The sequence below is a fragment of the Periplaneta americana genome, chromosome 15, assembly GCF_040183065.1.
Source record: "Periplaneta americana isolate PAMFEO1 chromosome 15, P.americana_PAMFEO1_priV1, whole genome shotgun sequence".
NCBI lineage: Eukaryota > Metazoa > Arthropoda > Insecta > Blattodea > Blattidae > Periplaneta > Periplaneta americana.
The window spans coordinates 49,664,771-49,679,410 of record NC_091131.1 but is presented as its reverse complement, the minus strand read 5'-3'; the positions used below and the strand labels follow the sequence as shown (position 1 = coordinate 49,679,410).

General features: G+C 36.9%; 1 protein-coding gene across 2 annotated transcripts; it reads left to right on the top strand.

Annotated features, from left to right (window-relative positions):
* The first annotated feature begins 4,325 nt into the window (after positions 1 to 4,325).
* Positions 4,326 to 10,779, top strand: Ufm1 (Ubiquitin-fold modifier 1). Of its 2 annotated transcripts, none has more exons than XM_069847116.1 (4): positions 4,326 to 4,495; positions 4,858 to 4,914; positions 7,492 to 7,622; positions 10,628 to 10,779. In XM_069847116.1, the coding sequence occupies exons 1-4, from the start codon at positions 4,341 to 4,343 to the stop codon at positions 10,720 to 10,722; spliced, it is 438 nt and encodes a 145-aa protein (XP_069703217.1). In that variant the 5' UTR covers positions 4,326 to 4,340; the 3' UTR covers positions 10,723 to 10,779. The 2 variants fall into 2 exon arrangements, with proteins under 2 accessions (XP_069703217.1, XP_069703218.1); XM_069847117.1 differs by lacking the exon at positions 4,326 to 4,495 and adding an exon at positions 4,593 to 4,720.
* The last annotated feature ends 3,861 nt before the right edge of the window (positions 10,780 to 14,640 follow it).

Below are 14,640 nucleotides of genomic sequence, written 5' to 3'. Positions count from 1 at the left end.
TTATTAGGCTTGACCTGGCCCAAAATAAATAAGAAATAAACTATTAACTGGAAGGTAGGTTGTCATCCTCAAGCAAAGTAAAGCTACACAAACACAATTAAGAAAAAAGCAAAACGAAAAAATGTTCTCTAAAACTCCATTTTAACGTTATTCCGATCGTAAACTAATCTGACCAGTGTAAGTTAGTTTGTGTCTACTTGTACTTGCTAATAATGCCTCCACTTTTCATCTCATAGATTTTGTGCTGCTGTCCTCAGACAGTTCCTAGGACGTTCCTCTGCTGAGACCAGGTGTCAGTTCAGGACATGATACTGATGTTTCACATTCAGTCAATTTTTTTAAACATTATATAAATTGCCATTAATGTTGCTTGCAGTACGACATTAATGTCATCAGTACAGTTGGCTAAATCTAGTTTCTTCAGTATGTAATTAAGAACTTATTATTTCCTTTCAGAAAAACCACTTTGTCCTCATCAGACATGTAATAACTCTGCACCCATAACCTGAAAATAAATATATATCCGAAAGTGGCGAAAAGATGCATCTGAATTTTCTACCACTAATCCTTTAGCATTACTTCAAAGCCAAGCATAATGATAAACCACTTTTTGTTAAACAAACTGAAACATCAGTCCCAAGACTGAAACTTCATTTTAACATTATTCAGGAGAGGGAAAAAATCACTCCGACGAGACTCGAAACCGTTCCCTCCCACATAGATGACTGAGTTACTGAGATGAAACGAAAGGTCATGCTTCTGACTGGTGTGTCGATCTGTTCACGAACATTATCATGATACGAATTGTGCTATGAAATGATCTCCAAGATTCAGCCCATTACTTCTTCCTGGTACTGTACACTTGTCAAGTCTAATCTTCTTTAAATTAAGTTTGTTTTGCAGTTAAAAAGAAGGCAGAACAATTTCCTAACTTCTTTAACATGAAAACATTTACATATTAAATGACGATTGGAGGGATAGAGAGAGAAAAGTAAACTACATTCCAAGAGGAAAAATAAGAAGTGAGACATATGGCCAAGAAAAACATTACCATGACAGTACTGGTCATACTAAAACAGGAATTTTCAGTCATTCAGTGGTATCAAATGAAGTTCATGTGTACCAAGGAGCTGAATGCAGCACTGATTGCGTTTTGATTCCAGCTAACTTATTCATTAAATAGGCTACATATCAAGAACAAACTAACAAGACATACTGAATGACAGCTTACCTGTAGAGAAACTTCATTTCGTAATATAGAGGTATTAGAAGATAAGTTTATATCGTTTTTATTGATACTGAGAATTAAGTGAAAATTTACATCAGCACATTGAGGGCGGAATTTGAAGTCCTAGGGGAAAGAAAACCATTGAGAGAGTTTAGCCTACTGAAGAAGTGCAACAGAAGGTTAAAGGAAAGAAACATTTCTCTTTTAAGCCCCTATTCAACTCCACAGAAAAAGTGAGGTACAGTATCCCTGTAAGTTTTTTGATATGTATAATAAACATATAGCCTACTGGTACGTTCACACACACACACACACACACAAAAAAAACATAGGCTATTATTGTTTCATTGCTGAACATTAATTAAAAAGGTAATGTAAAAATCATTACCCGTACGTATCAATAATTACCTACATAATTTAACTCTAAGTAGGTATTTTTCTCTGTTAGTGCAATTTACGGGCTCGTTTCTTAGAACAAATTTCCTCAAATTGTACCAGCCATTAGTAAAAAAATAAATCCTCAAATCTAGGTGCTAAATCAGAAATAGCAACTCTGAATTCAGTCTGAGCGATATTTGGTCTTTATAGTCTTCACAGCAAAATACCCAGTCTTACACAAAAAATATGTAGTCACGAAGAGTAAGAGGACTTTTGCTGCCTTGTTACTTTAAGTTGTATGCTCTTTTCATATGGTACATTTATCCTAAAATCAGATACAGAATTTTCCTAAATATTTAAAGAAGAATAACTAGTTAGCCTAGGTCAATAAGCTTTTCTTTGTCATTAATATTCAAAGAGTTTATGTATTTTGTCATCAAAAGATGCACAGCATTGCTACAAGATGACATACAAAAATACTGAAATAAGTGCCTAAGTATTAGACTAACAACTCTCAATTGGATTTTTTAATGCAACCCACGAAAATATTTATGGAAATGAGATGTAAGCATGGATAAGTGATCAGTGAAGCAGTTTTTCAACAACAGAAGAATTTATTTGTTTCAGTAGGCTACCGGTATTATGAAGGACTGATACCAAATCAGGAAACATGCCAAGATAATTCGTTTATAAACTTATTATGTTATCTAATGTTCTAGTAATACAAAGACATCATTTTCTAGAGAAGTAGGGTAGTTGTCTGGTTCCCTTGAAGTTAAGTGATGAATTGAGAATGTAGTTTATAGAGTAGGCCTACTTTCAGCAAGAAGGCACTACAAGCCACACATCCAATGAGTTCATGAAGTTCATAATCAGCTTCTTTGGTGATCACATAATTTCCAAACAATCTGTGGTCTGTCAGATCATTGGTCCTAACCTCACCACACTTTTTACTTTGGGCTACCTCAAGAGCAAAGTGTACATAAATCGTCCAAGGACACTTGCTTGGCTTAGAGAAAACTTCTGAAAATAAGTTAACAACAATAACACCATACACATCAGGAAACATCACAGAATATGGTGAGATGGGTACAATTCTGTTTGGATGCAAGTGGAGGCCACTTCCAACATTAAGTGACATGAATGGAGATAAGTCTGATTGCTCTACAATTATTACTGGATAGTTTAGAAATGAACTGACAGTTTGCTATTTTTTTAAGTTATAATTGATTAAAACGGTAAAAGTTTATGCGAATCACTCTGTATAATAACAGAAGATTTCCTGTTGAAATTGGCATATCTTGTAGTAAATGAAATTGTAGTACCCAAATTTCAGTTTTAAGGAGCAGAATCAAAATTCGCCATTTTGATTAGGAAAGTCCCAATAAAGAAATTAAACAAACCCTAAGAATTGTTTAGAATACAATTTTATCTAATAATCATTTAATGTCGATATTGCATTAAATTCCATTAAGGAAAGATTTGAAAATCTAAATGAATGTAATAACGTATTTTTCTTTGTGAATTCAGAGAAATGACCAAGATGAGATTTTGGTCTGATTTAGATGTTTCTCTTCAGATTAATAAAGAAAGCACAAATATTAAAGATTTTGATAGGCAGGCTGCTGAGTTCTCCAGTGAGCTGAGAACATACCAATACAAACTTTGCACAGTGGCTTTACAGAAACTGATCCATTAAAAAGCTTCACATTTATTTGAAAAAAAAAAACCTGATGTTATCATTTCCTAATCTCTTTATAGCTTTGAGAATTTTTGTTGCCGGTATATTACCAGTTAGTGTACCATCATATGGAAGGAGTTTTTCGAAACTTAAGTCTATAAAAAATTATTTAAAACATCAATGACTCAAGAAAGATTTAATGAGCTACGATTGTTAGCTACAGAAAATGGGTTGCGTCTAAAATTAAGATTATCAGATGTTATTGATGAACTGTTTTAAGTTAATTATTAACATCTGTTTGATACTATGAATATTTTCAATTTTTATAAAGTTAAAATAAATACTGTACCCTATATTAAACATCGTATGATTGCCATTTATCAACTACATGGTACTGTTACAAAATCATATCGTACTAATAGTCTCCCATGGAATGGGTTTGGTTGTGAATTTACTCGCGATCTGCACCGTTAAGGGCGGCAAATTATCTCTAGTACGCAGGCGGCTAACAGCCCAAAACCGCCCTGTGCGTAGAAGAAATTCTCGTAAGTATCGCAATCCTGACCGACACCAGGACCTACTCAGGGTTACGATACCTGTGTGAGAAGTAATGTTAAGAGTTTTGGTAATTATGAGGGATAAATTTCAGAACACGGATTCCTTCCTTTTCCTCTTACTTCAAAATTCCAACCTTGTGCATACAAATTGAATTATTAACACTGAAAGATGCCTTTTCGTAAGCATGATGATGCGCATTCGACAAAAACAGACAAATCTGCTCTTTTCAATATTTTAAGATATAATTGTCAGTGATGAATCTGTATACTGAAATTTTCCCATTATGAGTTTATATGTAGGCCTACCGTAAGTTGTTCGCATCTCTAGTGTTGAAGTCATAAATTTAAGATATTTAAGGTGGCAGTGTAACAATAGATTTGTCGCTGCCATTTCAACTTGCCGCTTTTTGCATGACACTTCTGACGTCATTTCTCGTTCCCGTCACATCGGGCCTTGGACCGAACTTGCGCACTCTTGGCGTGTTACGGTGTCATCATGTCATCAAAATCAGCTGCGCAGCGCGGCTCATTTGGTCTGGACAAGCTTCGATCTGTGCCCCAATGGTTGTTTACAGAACAATTTCGTAACTCAGTACCTCAGAAGACATTCAATTTGAGAAAGATTACGGATTACTCTTATTTTAACTTTAGGTGAGCCCATATTCATATTTAATAACATGTTTAGATAGCAAGTTATGTTCAATTGTTAGCGGATTTTTAACGGAAGCTTTGCAAAACTTTAGGGGAGAAAAGATTTCATGAATTGGCAACGCTGTTAATGTGTGATAAACGTGGTGAACTAGGACTTGAAAAACGTATGAATAATTGAGGTTATACAACAATTTGTGCTCCTTACACTTATCAACAAGTAATGGCGTAAGTAATTTGATTATGTAGTATTTATTTTATAAATACAGAGTCATATAAACAACCGAGTTAAGTGAAATCGTACCTTCAGTTCCACATAATATTGACATATGCTGCGTTGACCTCTTTGTTAATTTTGTTTTCAGGTCCAAAGTAACATTTAAGATTACACTCACTTCTGACCCAAAACTTCCCTTCAAAGTGTAAGTATAGGTTTATATTACTATTTGTCTCAATAGTTTAAGTTCACATTTTTACTAGGTAATCCTCCCCCTTTCCCCATCCATACACAAATTTCCACATAATTCAAGACGTTTTCGGGCTTCCAACCAGGTAACAAGTTGGTGATCCACCGATGTTTCGAAGCTGTTCATCTTCCTCGTCTTCAGGGTTTTGGTAATTACGGGATATCTTGCTCCTTATTTGTAGTGCCGGAAGGAGTAGTCAGCTGAAGAGCTGGGCGCTGATTGGCTATCCGTGTTACATGCATTGCGGACCGCAGCGTGTTGCCCTATGCTAGCAGGGCACCTTGGGTCTCACGGTAGGCTCGGAACAAGGTCAGATCAGTGAAAGACGATCTAGATCTCAGAGTACGCCAGTAGGGGAAGTTATTCCCACCCACATAAAATGTGCATTCGACACAATACTCACGTAGGGTGTCTGGTGAGCTAATAGGGGAAAAGTGGAAGGGGTGGTGGGCGGAGCTTCTACGGTCTGCTTAATGCGATTTTCCCTACGCGTCTTTCGGAACACCAACGAAGTATCAGATTAATGCAGCCAGAAAAATCCGGATTGGCCGAACACTATATTGAAAAAGGCCATAAGGCTAATTTCAATAGTACCGAGGTCCTGGCGAAGTGTTTGGGCTACTGTGATAGGAGAGTTAAGGAAACCTTGGCCATGGCGGCAGAAAGCTGTAACCTGAATCGGGACTCGGGTCTCCAACTCAGTGCTGCATGGACACTGGCTATTAAATTTCTCAACACCTAGACAGTGGCCCATCATCATCAGAGAACACATGAGAACACATCCGCCGAGCCTACTGTGAGACCCACGGTCAATCAGCTACACAGGGCAACACATTGGTCGTGTTCACGCCACGGTCCGCAATGCATGTAACATGGATACCCAATCGACACCCAGCTCCTCGGCTGACTACTCCCCCCGGCACTACAAATAAGGAGCAAGATATCCCCCTAATTTCCAGTTAACCCTGAAGATGAGGAAGATGAACATTCTCGAAATGTCTGTGGATCACCAACTTTTTATCTAGTTGGAAGCTCGAGAACGTTTTGAAGTATAAGAATGTCTTCATGTTTTGGCAAACAACAGACAAATATGTCTAAAAATATCCAAATCTGCTCTTAAGAGGAATTATTGGCAGCGAGAAAACTGTACACTGAAACTTTCCCATACTTAAAATGATTTAAATATGTAGCCTACCGTTTATCACTATTGCCATTTTGTCCTAATTTGTGTAAGTTATTGTAGGGACCGTGAATTTTGTAGTTACATAAAATATCAGTGGTGTTTCATTTCTACAGCCAGCGACAAATGCAGACTTACAAATAAAAAATTATATAACTTTGACAGATAGATTTTTGTTTTGTTTACTGACGAAGTGTATTTCGGTTTTCCTTGACAGATAATGCATCGTGTCTCAGAAAACTACTTTAGAATGGAGATAGATCTAAATCCTACCGAAATACATGATGTGAAAGAAATTCTGACATGCTTCAGTTACTTCCTTGATAAATTAGAGAATACTGAATGGATGAGATCTGCAACTAGAAACAATGTGAAAAATGTTTTACAGAGTGCAAAAGAAGTCGAAAATGTTTATGCCAGCTTGAAGGCTAAGAATTGTATACCCGAATTTGAAAAAAAGTTGAATGAGTGGCACAAACTTAAATATGACATCAGTTCACGTTATAGATTGGATACTTTTTCTTTTGCGTGTGATTTGATACTGTCTAATTTTTTTAGAGATCCCAAGATCAGCGATGAAATAACAACGTGTGCTAGTAATGAGTACATGAATCTCTGTGGAAAGGATAGGTTTCATTTATTTAAGGAGAAGCTAATCTGTAAAGCACACATACATGATGCAATTAAAAATATCATTGAAGGTTTCGACCCAAATGTTTTGACACCTAAAAGTACATTTGCATCGAACCTCTGTGGTGAACTTTTGAAATCAGCTTGGAAAAGACACATTAGGTTTGGAGAAGTGTCCAATATTTCTCACAGTTTTCGTATACCTTGCAAGGACAGTAGATTTGTGGATTCTGTGTTTAGAATACTGATACAAGAAAGTAGCACTGAGGATGAAGTTACTATGAAGAACGTAATAAAGGATTCATTAGTGTCAGAAATGAGAGTATGCAGAAAGAGAGATGATGAATTTTGGAATTTCATAACAGCAATGGACAAAAAATTAATTGTTGCCTCTTGCAACCTATATCCTGATATATTTTCAGCTTTTGTAGAATTTTTTATCCATGTCGGAAAATTAATGACTTTTGAATTCACAGAGACAGGCTGCATCTGGCATATAAATGAAAATTCTGAAAACAGAAGAAATGTTAATTATGATGACCTGCTAGGTCTTATCAAGTGTCTCTATGAATCTCAAGGTGCTGCTGGGAGTCATATGAGACGGACGTTGCGAGAGTTGAAGACTCGACCAGGCTGTAGCATTTGGGTAGAGGTGGAAAAACATTGTCAGCTTTAGCTAAAATCTTCATTGAATCAGGAAGTAACTGATTTATTTCATGTAGGTTGAGTGTTCCGGAGAATACCCCTTTTACTGCAGTGCTCAAGTTTGCTGCTGAAGAATTCAAAGTTCCTCCAGCAACCTCAGCAATAATAACAGACGATGGAATTGGAATAAATCCACAACAGACTGCAGGTACTGTAATAAGTAAGAGAGGATTTTTAAAGAGACAAGTAGGTTCGTAAAAAGTATCTAAGTTCACCCTATCTTCTGCAGTTCAATGGGTAGTGGGTATCATACTCTCCATTAGATCCGAGATAAGTTCAAACTTGACCTCAGACTCATTTCGCCTTCATTAATTTCAATTTTATCCATCATCTTCAATAGGACCAGGAGATCCAGAAGACGTAGTGTCGTGATTCGCCTATAGATGTCACCTGTTTGAGGGAGTTGGCTAGATCCCAGGTAGACGTAGGGACTTTCATAGCAGTCCAGGGAGCCACCAATTTGTGTAGTTCCCCAACAGATAACACCATAGTGAATCACGATATTTACAGTGTTGTGATCTTGAGGTCAATATAGGCTGCAGCAAGACGTAGTATGGTATTTGCAAACACATGCCATCGATCTGAGGAGGCTGCAGAATAGCAGGGAGACTATGTCAGACCTGGATGCTGTAGCTGAATTGTTAAGATGACACTAAGTAATGAATCACATACTCATAAGAATGCTGTTGTAAAATCTTCAATAATCATTCCAGAATGAGGACGACACAATAAACCTCAGGCTGCAGTGCAAGCCTTCAGGCCCGAGTCAGAAAGTGGAGGGGTGGGGGAGAAGTCGAGATTTCTGTGTCGGATTTACAGTATGCTAGTATTTTGTTTTCCTTATTCCAGCATCAAAGACAGCTAGTCTTTGACAGTGGTTTAGACCCCTTACAACTTCTAGAAAGTTGTTAAAACTTGTGGAAGAAGGAAAATTTAGATGACTGTGTTAAGTACTTGGAGGCATACAATGAACATACATAGAGAATTAACCCTCACCTCATATTTGAGCTAAATCTTGACCTCCAGATTTTCTTTTCAGTGCAGGAAAAGACATTACATCTGCAATATGGGAAAGAAAAAAAATTGTTTTATTGGTGATAGACCCAGCCTATAATATAATCGAAGGTATCAGATTGCGATCCTCATCAGATATGGGTGAAGAGGGTTATGTGATTTCTTCAAGTACTTCGGCCTTACTTGCCCAGTGTTATTGGTAATGAAGCAATGATGAGACAAAAATGGCTGGGGAAACTTAAGTACTCGCAAATTAACTTCATTACAGCTGTTTTATTGACTTCAATTCTCACGAAATTTGCTTGAAATCGAATTTCTGGTTCCTTACACAAGTTGCTTCTGGGCCTTAACCAATTAGAAGACACGTTGGTTCAGTCTAGGAAAATTTTCGATTTCAGAAACGTGTATCTTTCATTAAATCAGTGATCCTAAATGAAAGTTTCATCATTACCAGATCAAACTGTTCGTTTTAATGACACCATCATACCTTAGATCTAGTCATGTAGGAGGGATATTTCTGTATTTAAGAAGAGTCTACTATTCATTGTTGGCTTGGCCATCTTTAGTCCGCTGTCATGTTTTCAAATTGTCTATTAAGTGGACCATTATCAGAGTGCCTGTTGCCTGAGCTGTGGTATAACATATGTTCATGTTCACTGTACAGATATTAGGGAAGCAGAGATGTGGGGAAGGAATAGCAGGTACAGTTACATAATAGAAGCATCTCGACATGTCTTTCTGACAGAGTTATCTTACCAGTTGATTCTAATGGATTAATTCTCTTTATGAAGTCTATCTGCTTACAGTTGCATCACAAGAGTAACTCACTTGCCTGCTGTCATACTCAAATAAATTTAAAATTTGAATACTTTTACTTTTAACAGCATTCCACTTTCAGCTGTTGTCTTTGATTCACCTTTTCCATCCATCTCTATCATCCCATGAACCATCTTCAAGTCCTCTGGCTCGCATGCCCTCAACAACTCTCCACGTAAACCGAGGGCGTCCTTTCTTCCTTCTACTTGGAAGAGACCAATTTAATATCTTTTTGGGTTATCATACTTCTGGCATCTGTTCGACATGTCCAAACCATCAAAGCTTCCTGCATTTCAAAAAAGTTGAATAGTAGTTCGTAAATGATGCTTTTTTCTGAATTTTAAAAATAGTGGTTTGACTGGCTGGCTTTTGAGAGCTGGCCCAAAATGGATCAGTACACTTAGGTTCACATTGGTCCATTGTGCGCCCTATACGTGCAATGATTGTTCAAGTTCGACAGGTGGGCCACCTTGCCTCAGATCTAACGGTACCAGATTCCATCCCCAAACAAGTACCTGATAAGCCCCAAGCCCTTTCTGTATCAGCATCAGAAAGCTGTATTACTCCCAGTACTTCACCCCAGCCATTTGAACTACTGCAGATGAAATGAGGAGGTGGTGGAGAGTGTTGGTGTAATGAAAAGAGGGAAAAGGGAGTGCCCCAAGAAGAATAATCTGTAACATTTTTGTCCACTACAAATTTCATCATTACCAGGCTACCTGAATGGAAAACTAGCATGCTAGCACGGAGTCACAGTCTAGTACATACAGTCACGAAGCTGAATACATAGGGAATATGCATCCAGTGATAGTTGAACTTTAGTTGGTAGCCACTAGGATCGCTACTATCCGACAGTCTATTGTTCCTAGTACTCTCAGTTGCTAACTGCTTGGAGCATTGTACAGTATCGTGAGAAATGCAGAAAATCACCTCAAGCTTCGTGACTGTATGTACTAGACTGTGACTGAGTCATGGACGTGGAAAAATAGTAGTAATGTTACTTGACTGTTCATCTTCATCACAGATGAGACCAGTTGATCTGTTCTGGTTTCCCAAGTAATTTATTTTGCTTATGGATAGTATGCCTTTATAAAATTATAAAAATAATATACCCTACATTCATTTTGATTCCTTATGCAAAAAAATTGTTCTCTCGCCTTTCTGGTGAAAGGCTTTGGATTTTCCCTTTGGGTTTGTAATCTGAAGTCTTCTATTTTTGCTGTTAACATAGATTGATGATAGAAATTCCATATTTCACAGGATAATTGAAATGTTCCATTGCAGTAAGATTAACAACTTGTGTTGTGTATTTTTTCTTTTCAGGGAACGTTTTCTTGAAGCATGGTTCTGAGCTCCGGCTAATTCCACGTGATAGAGTAGGTTGTAATTGGGCCTACCCAACGCATCTGAACAGTTGATTGTATGCTATAGTCTGAAGTTTATATAATTCTCTATGAATAAAATATATTTTTGAATTCGTTATTTTTATTTTGTGTTTTAAATTCATTTTACTATGAAGTTAAAATGCTTTTAAAACCACTGGAATTATTTACCTTATTAAAATATATACTTCTTATGGAACTTTTGTGTCTTATTTAAAAAAAAAAAAAAAAAAAAAAAGGCAAATTTTGAAAACTTTGATGTACAGAGTGGGTTAAAAGTCGCTTTCCTCAAACACTTCCGTACGTTTAATTACATTCCTTTATAGATTTTGTTCAAAATGCCCTGTTTCTTGATACACAATTCACAATGCTTAGACATTGATTTAGAGATGGCAGAACATAACTCACGATTTTCACGAATGACTGATCATCTGTCGCAACTGATGCAGATCCTGCGGTTTCTGAGCAAAATCATAATTTTTCAGGATACCTCAAAGCGAAGAATCACATGGCATCAGGTCGCATGATCTGGGTGGCCATTCTGTTGTGCCACAATGGCCAAATTCATTCATGGAATTGCTGGTTCAAGAAGTCCCTCACACCTACACTAGCAGCTATTGGAAAGACTCAACTCAACACAATAAAACAAAACAATAACAAGACATGCCACTGGAAAAACAGTTGGCACACGAACATGGTTGTCAACCCATCACGTATTACACCAGCTATTCGTTTATTCAAGTTACCCGACATCTGTATATGTATACAAATGTGAAACCTAAGAACGAATATTGGGGAAAGTGACTTGTGACCTATCTTGTATATATAGTAAAGATATGTATAGCTCTAGATACAAAAAATGACTCCTCTCCTGTAGCGTGAATTTATCTTAAAGTCCACTTTGGGCAGCACCTGGTTCATACGACTAGAGAAAGGACGTTTATTTTGCACCTAATTTTCTCTATGAATATAGGCCTATCTTCGTTATAGATTATTCATAACATTTGACCTGTAAACAGACAGAAAAAGCAACAAACAAAACAAAGGAAAAACAGAGCAGAGTCGTGTATAAAAAAATTCCTTCACATGTAAACCTAAGCTCTCACGGAATCAACCAAAGTCATCTGAAGGGGACTTAGCATATAGCAGCCAGTCATTTTTTTTGTCTAAGACTGTACATTAAATGCTTGTATTTTTTCTCTTACATATTATTATATGGTTTACTTTTTCTATACATTTTTATAAGTTATAGTTTAAGGAATAATATTATGAAGCAGAGCTTTTCAAACCCTTCTTATGCATATTATCTTGAAAAGACATCTGATAAAAGAAAGCAGTTTTGTCTTTTAAATAATGCAATTTAATATAATTGATTGGTTACTACTCGACCAAGGCAGGAGCCATTTTGTTTTCTAGATGCAGAACAGGCACTGCAGTAGATTCACATTTGAACGTACTGTATAATAAAGCATAGGTTATTTAAAGATGCCCGAGATACCAGTATAATTATACAAAGTCTTTTTTCTACATCATAATGTGGTAATCCATTATAAATTACAAGTTTTGTTTCATATCAGTATGCAAAACTCATTATCTTGCAGGCGGATTTGTGAATTGAGTTTATGGAAGTTATTGAAAATGCTAAATCAGAGGTAAACATATAAAACAAACTTCGTAGTTTCAAGTTTGGCACTTCAGCTCCAGCTTTGATTGTGTTTTATGTAACCAATTCAGTTTCATTATATTATATTAATAAAGCTGTCACTGTACTGTATACCAGCAAATAACAATGCACTTACCGCAAATAGTACACATACTATTGGTTAAAAAACTGCTTTGAGGGACAATTATTGAATAAGTACATGTAAATAATTTTATTTTATTTGTGCATAGCACAGCCACTGTATTAGTATCTTATTTGATTAATTTTGTATACAGTTGTAACCAATAAACTAGTAGTGCAATGAAAGAATGATTTAAGTTTTCATTATACTACCCAACGAAGGTTAGAAAAGTGGAACTTGGAAACTAAACAGGTACACACCCAGAAATAAGATTTGAGCCACCTGAATTTTCCAAGTTTCAGTTATAACGTACTATGCATGCTCAGTGCTTCAAAGCAATCCTAATAGTAGATGAAGTAAAATACGATAGTAAATGAAATGTAACATGCATAATGAAAAAAAATCCTCTGCACCAGGATTCGAACCCTCAACTTTCTGATCTGCGAGCAGGCACAATAGCACAGACATATCAAATTGAATAGAAGTGTCGGGATTATCATATACTGCTCGCGTTCGTTTACTGAATAGCTTTTCGTCAATTTGGCCTTACTTTCAGATTAATTTCGTACTTCTTGCATTGGTTATGAAAGTATACCTTACTGTAAAACTGTTAAAATAATACTGGGTTGAAGATTATTTGTTATTATTATCATTATTACACGTGTATAAACATTAATAGTTATTACGTTGATCCAAGTGGCAGACCGGTGAAAACAGAAGCTTCAACTAATTGCTCTGATCCAAAATGACTTTTCAGCTTCAGAGGCGAGCTGTAGACTGGGAGTTTCTCGTTCCAAGGTGAAAAGGTGGGCTCAATGTTACTGGAATCACAGGGAGGTTGGTAGACATCCTGGTTCTGGATGGCCACATGTTTCAACCAGGAGACAGGCCGAAGTCTTGGGCAGGGCGTGTTTTGAGGACCCTTCTGCTCTGCTAGTCAACTGAAGGCATTGTCTCGCTTTCCGGACTGTTTATGAACGGTTATTAACTACCTGAGAACAGATTATGAAGCTACTGGGCAGCGACTAAAGAAAAAACAACTGAGGAACAAGCTGTAGAACGCCTCACCCAACATCGAAGTCATCACCTGGCTGCCTAAGTCATCAGATTTGAAAGTAATGGAGAATGTCTGAGCGAAGTTGGAGAGGAGGCGCGAGTTGTTAGAATATGAGCCCCCTCAGAATTAGAACGAGCTGTGGGGTCAAGTTCTCGATGCCTGGGAAGATCTCACCCAGGATCGGGGCTATTTCCACCAGCTCATTGATTCAATGCCTCGTAGGGTCCGAGCAGTTGTAGAAGTATGGTGGATAGGTATTAGATTCACCATTTTTGTTTAATTATTTTTTTTTTTCATTATTATGATTTCTTTTTTATTTGGAAGACAAATTCGATCTTCCAATTGATTTTTTTATTGTTCTCTGTGGGGACAAGCCAAATAAAATCCCACAAAGATGGGAAATAATTATTCCACATATGAAAACAGAACGAAACTTCGGTCGCAGGTGTCTTAACAAAAATTCATGTAAAAAAATCCTGCTGCCAATGTGACTCGAACCCATATTCTTCTGCACAACAGTCAGATAACGTAACAGCCTAAGCTATTACGACGAGACAGAAACCCTCTCCTTCTTGTCACATTTAAAACATTTCTTGGCATAAAGCAGCGGAATACTCAAGATATAGAATACTGCAATTCTGTGTGGAATAAACTAAATGTAAAATATCTTCAAGTGCAGAGAGATATTAAGCATTCGTATTATCTTTTAGAGATTTCTAAAAATAAGAATATATCATTACTAAATGTAACACTGTCTAGACTGCCTACAGTCTATTCAAAACTAGAAAGGTATTGACAGTTCAGCAGCTTCAAGACCACCATGGTAACCGCTCAAACCAGCCAACCAGAGTCCATGGCGACAGGTTGGCATTGCTGACTCTTTCACAGCGAACACATGGTAGCCAGCTGTTTTGTTTGTAAGAGTTTAATCTTCGGTATTGTGTCACAGAATTTATTGGTTCTGTCGTGGCTATTGTTTTTGTAGGTATTCCAGTTAGTTATGATCAAGTGATTGAGAAATAAGCTACATATGGCTGCAGTTTCAACAGGTTGGCATCATAAAATACGAACAGGTAATTTGTTAAAATACTTATTCAATTATCCGGCAAAATT

What these genes read in the sequence shown, in the direction of transcription:
- Ufm1 (XM_069847116.1), top strand. Translation starts at nt 4,341, where the DNA reads ATGTCATCAAAATCAGCTGCGCAGCGCGGCTCATTTGGTCTGGACAAG. An exon ending in TACTCTTATTTTAACTTTAG is followed by an intron (nt 4,496 to 4,857) that starts GTGAGCCCATAT and finishes TTTTGTTTTCAG; the next exon opens with GTCCAAAGTAACATTTAAGA. An exon ending in AAATCCACAACAGACTGCAG is followed by an intron (nt 7,623 to 10,627) that starts GTACTGTAATAA and finishes TTTTCTTTTCAG; the next exon opens with GGAACGTTTTCTTGAAGCAT.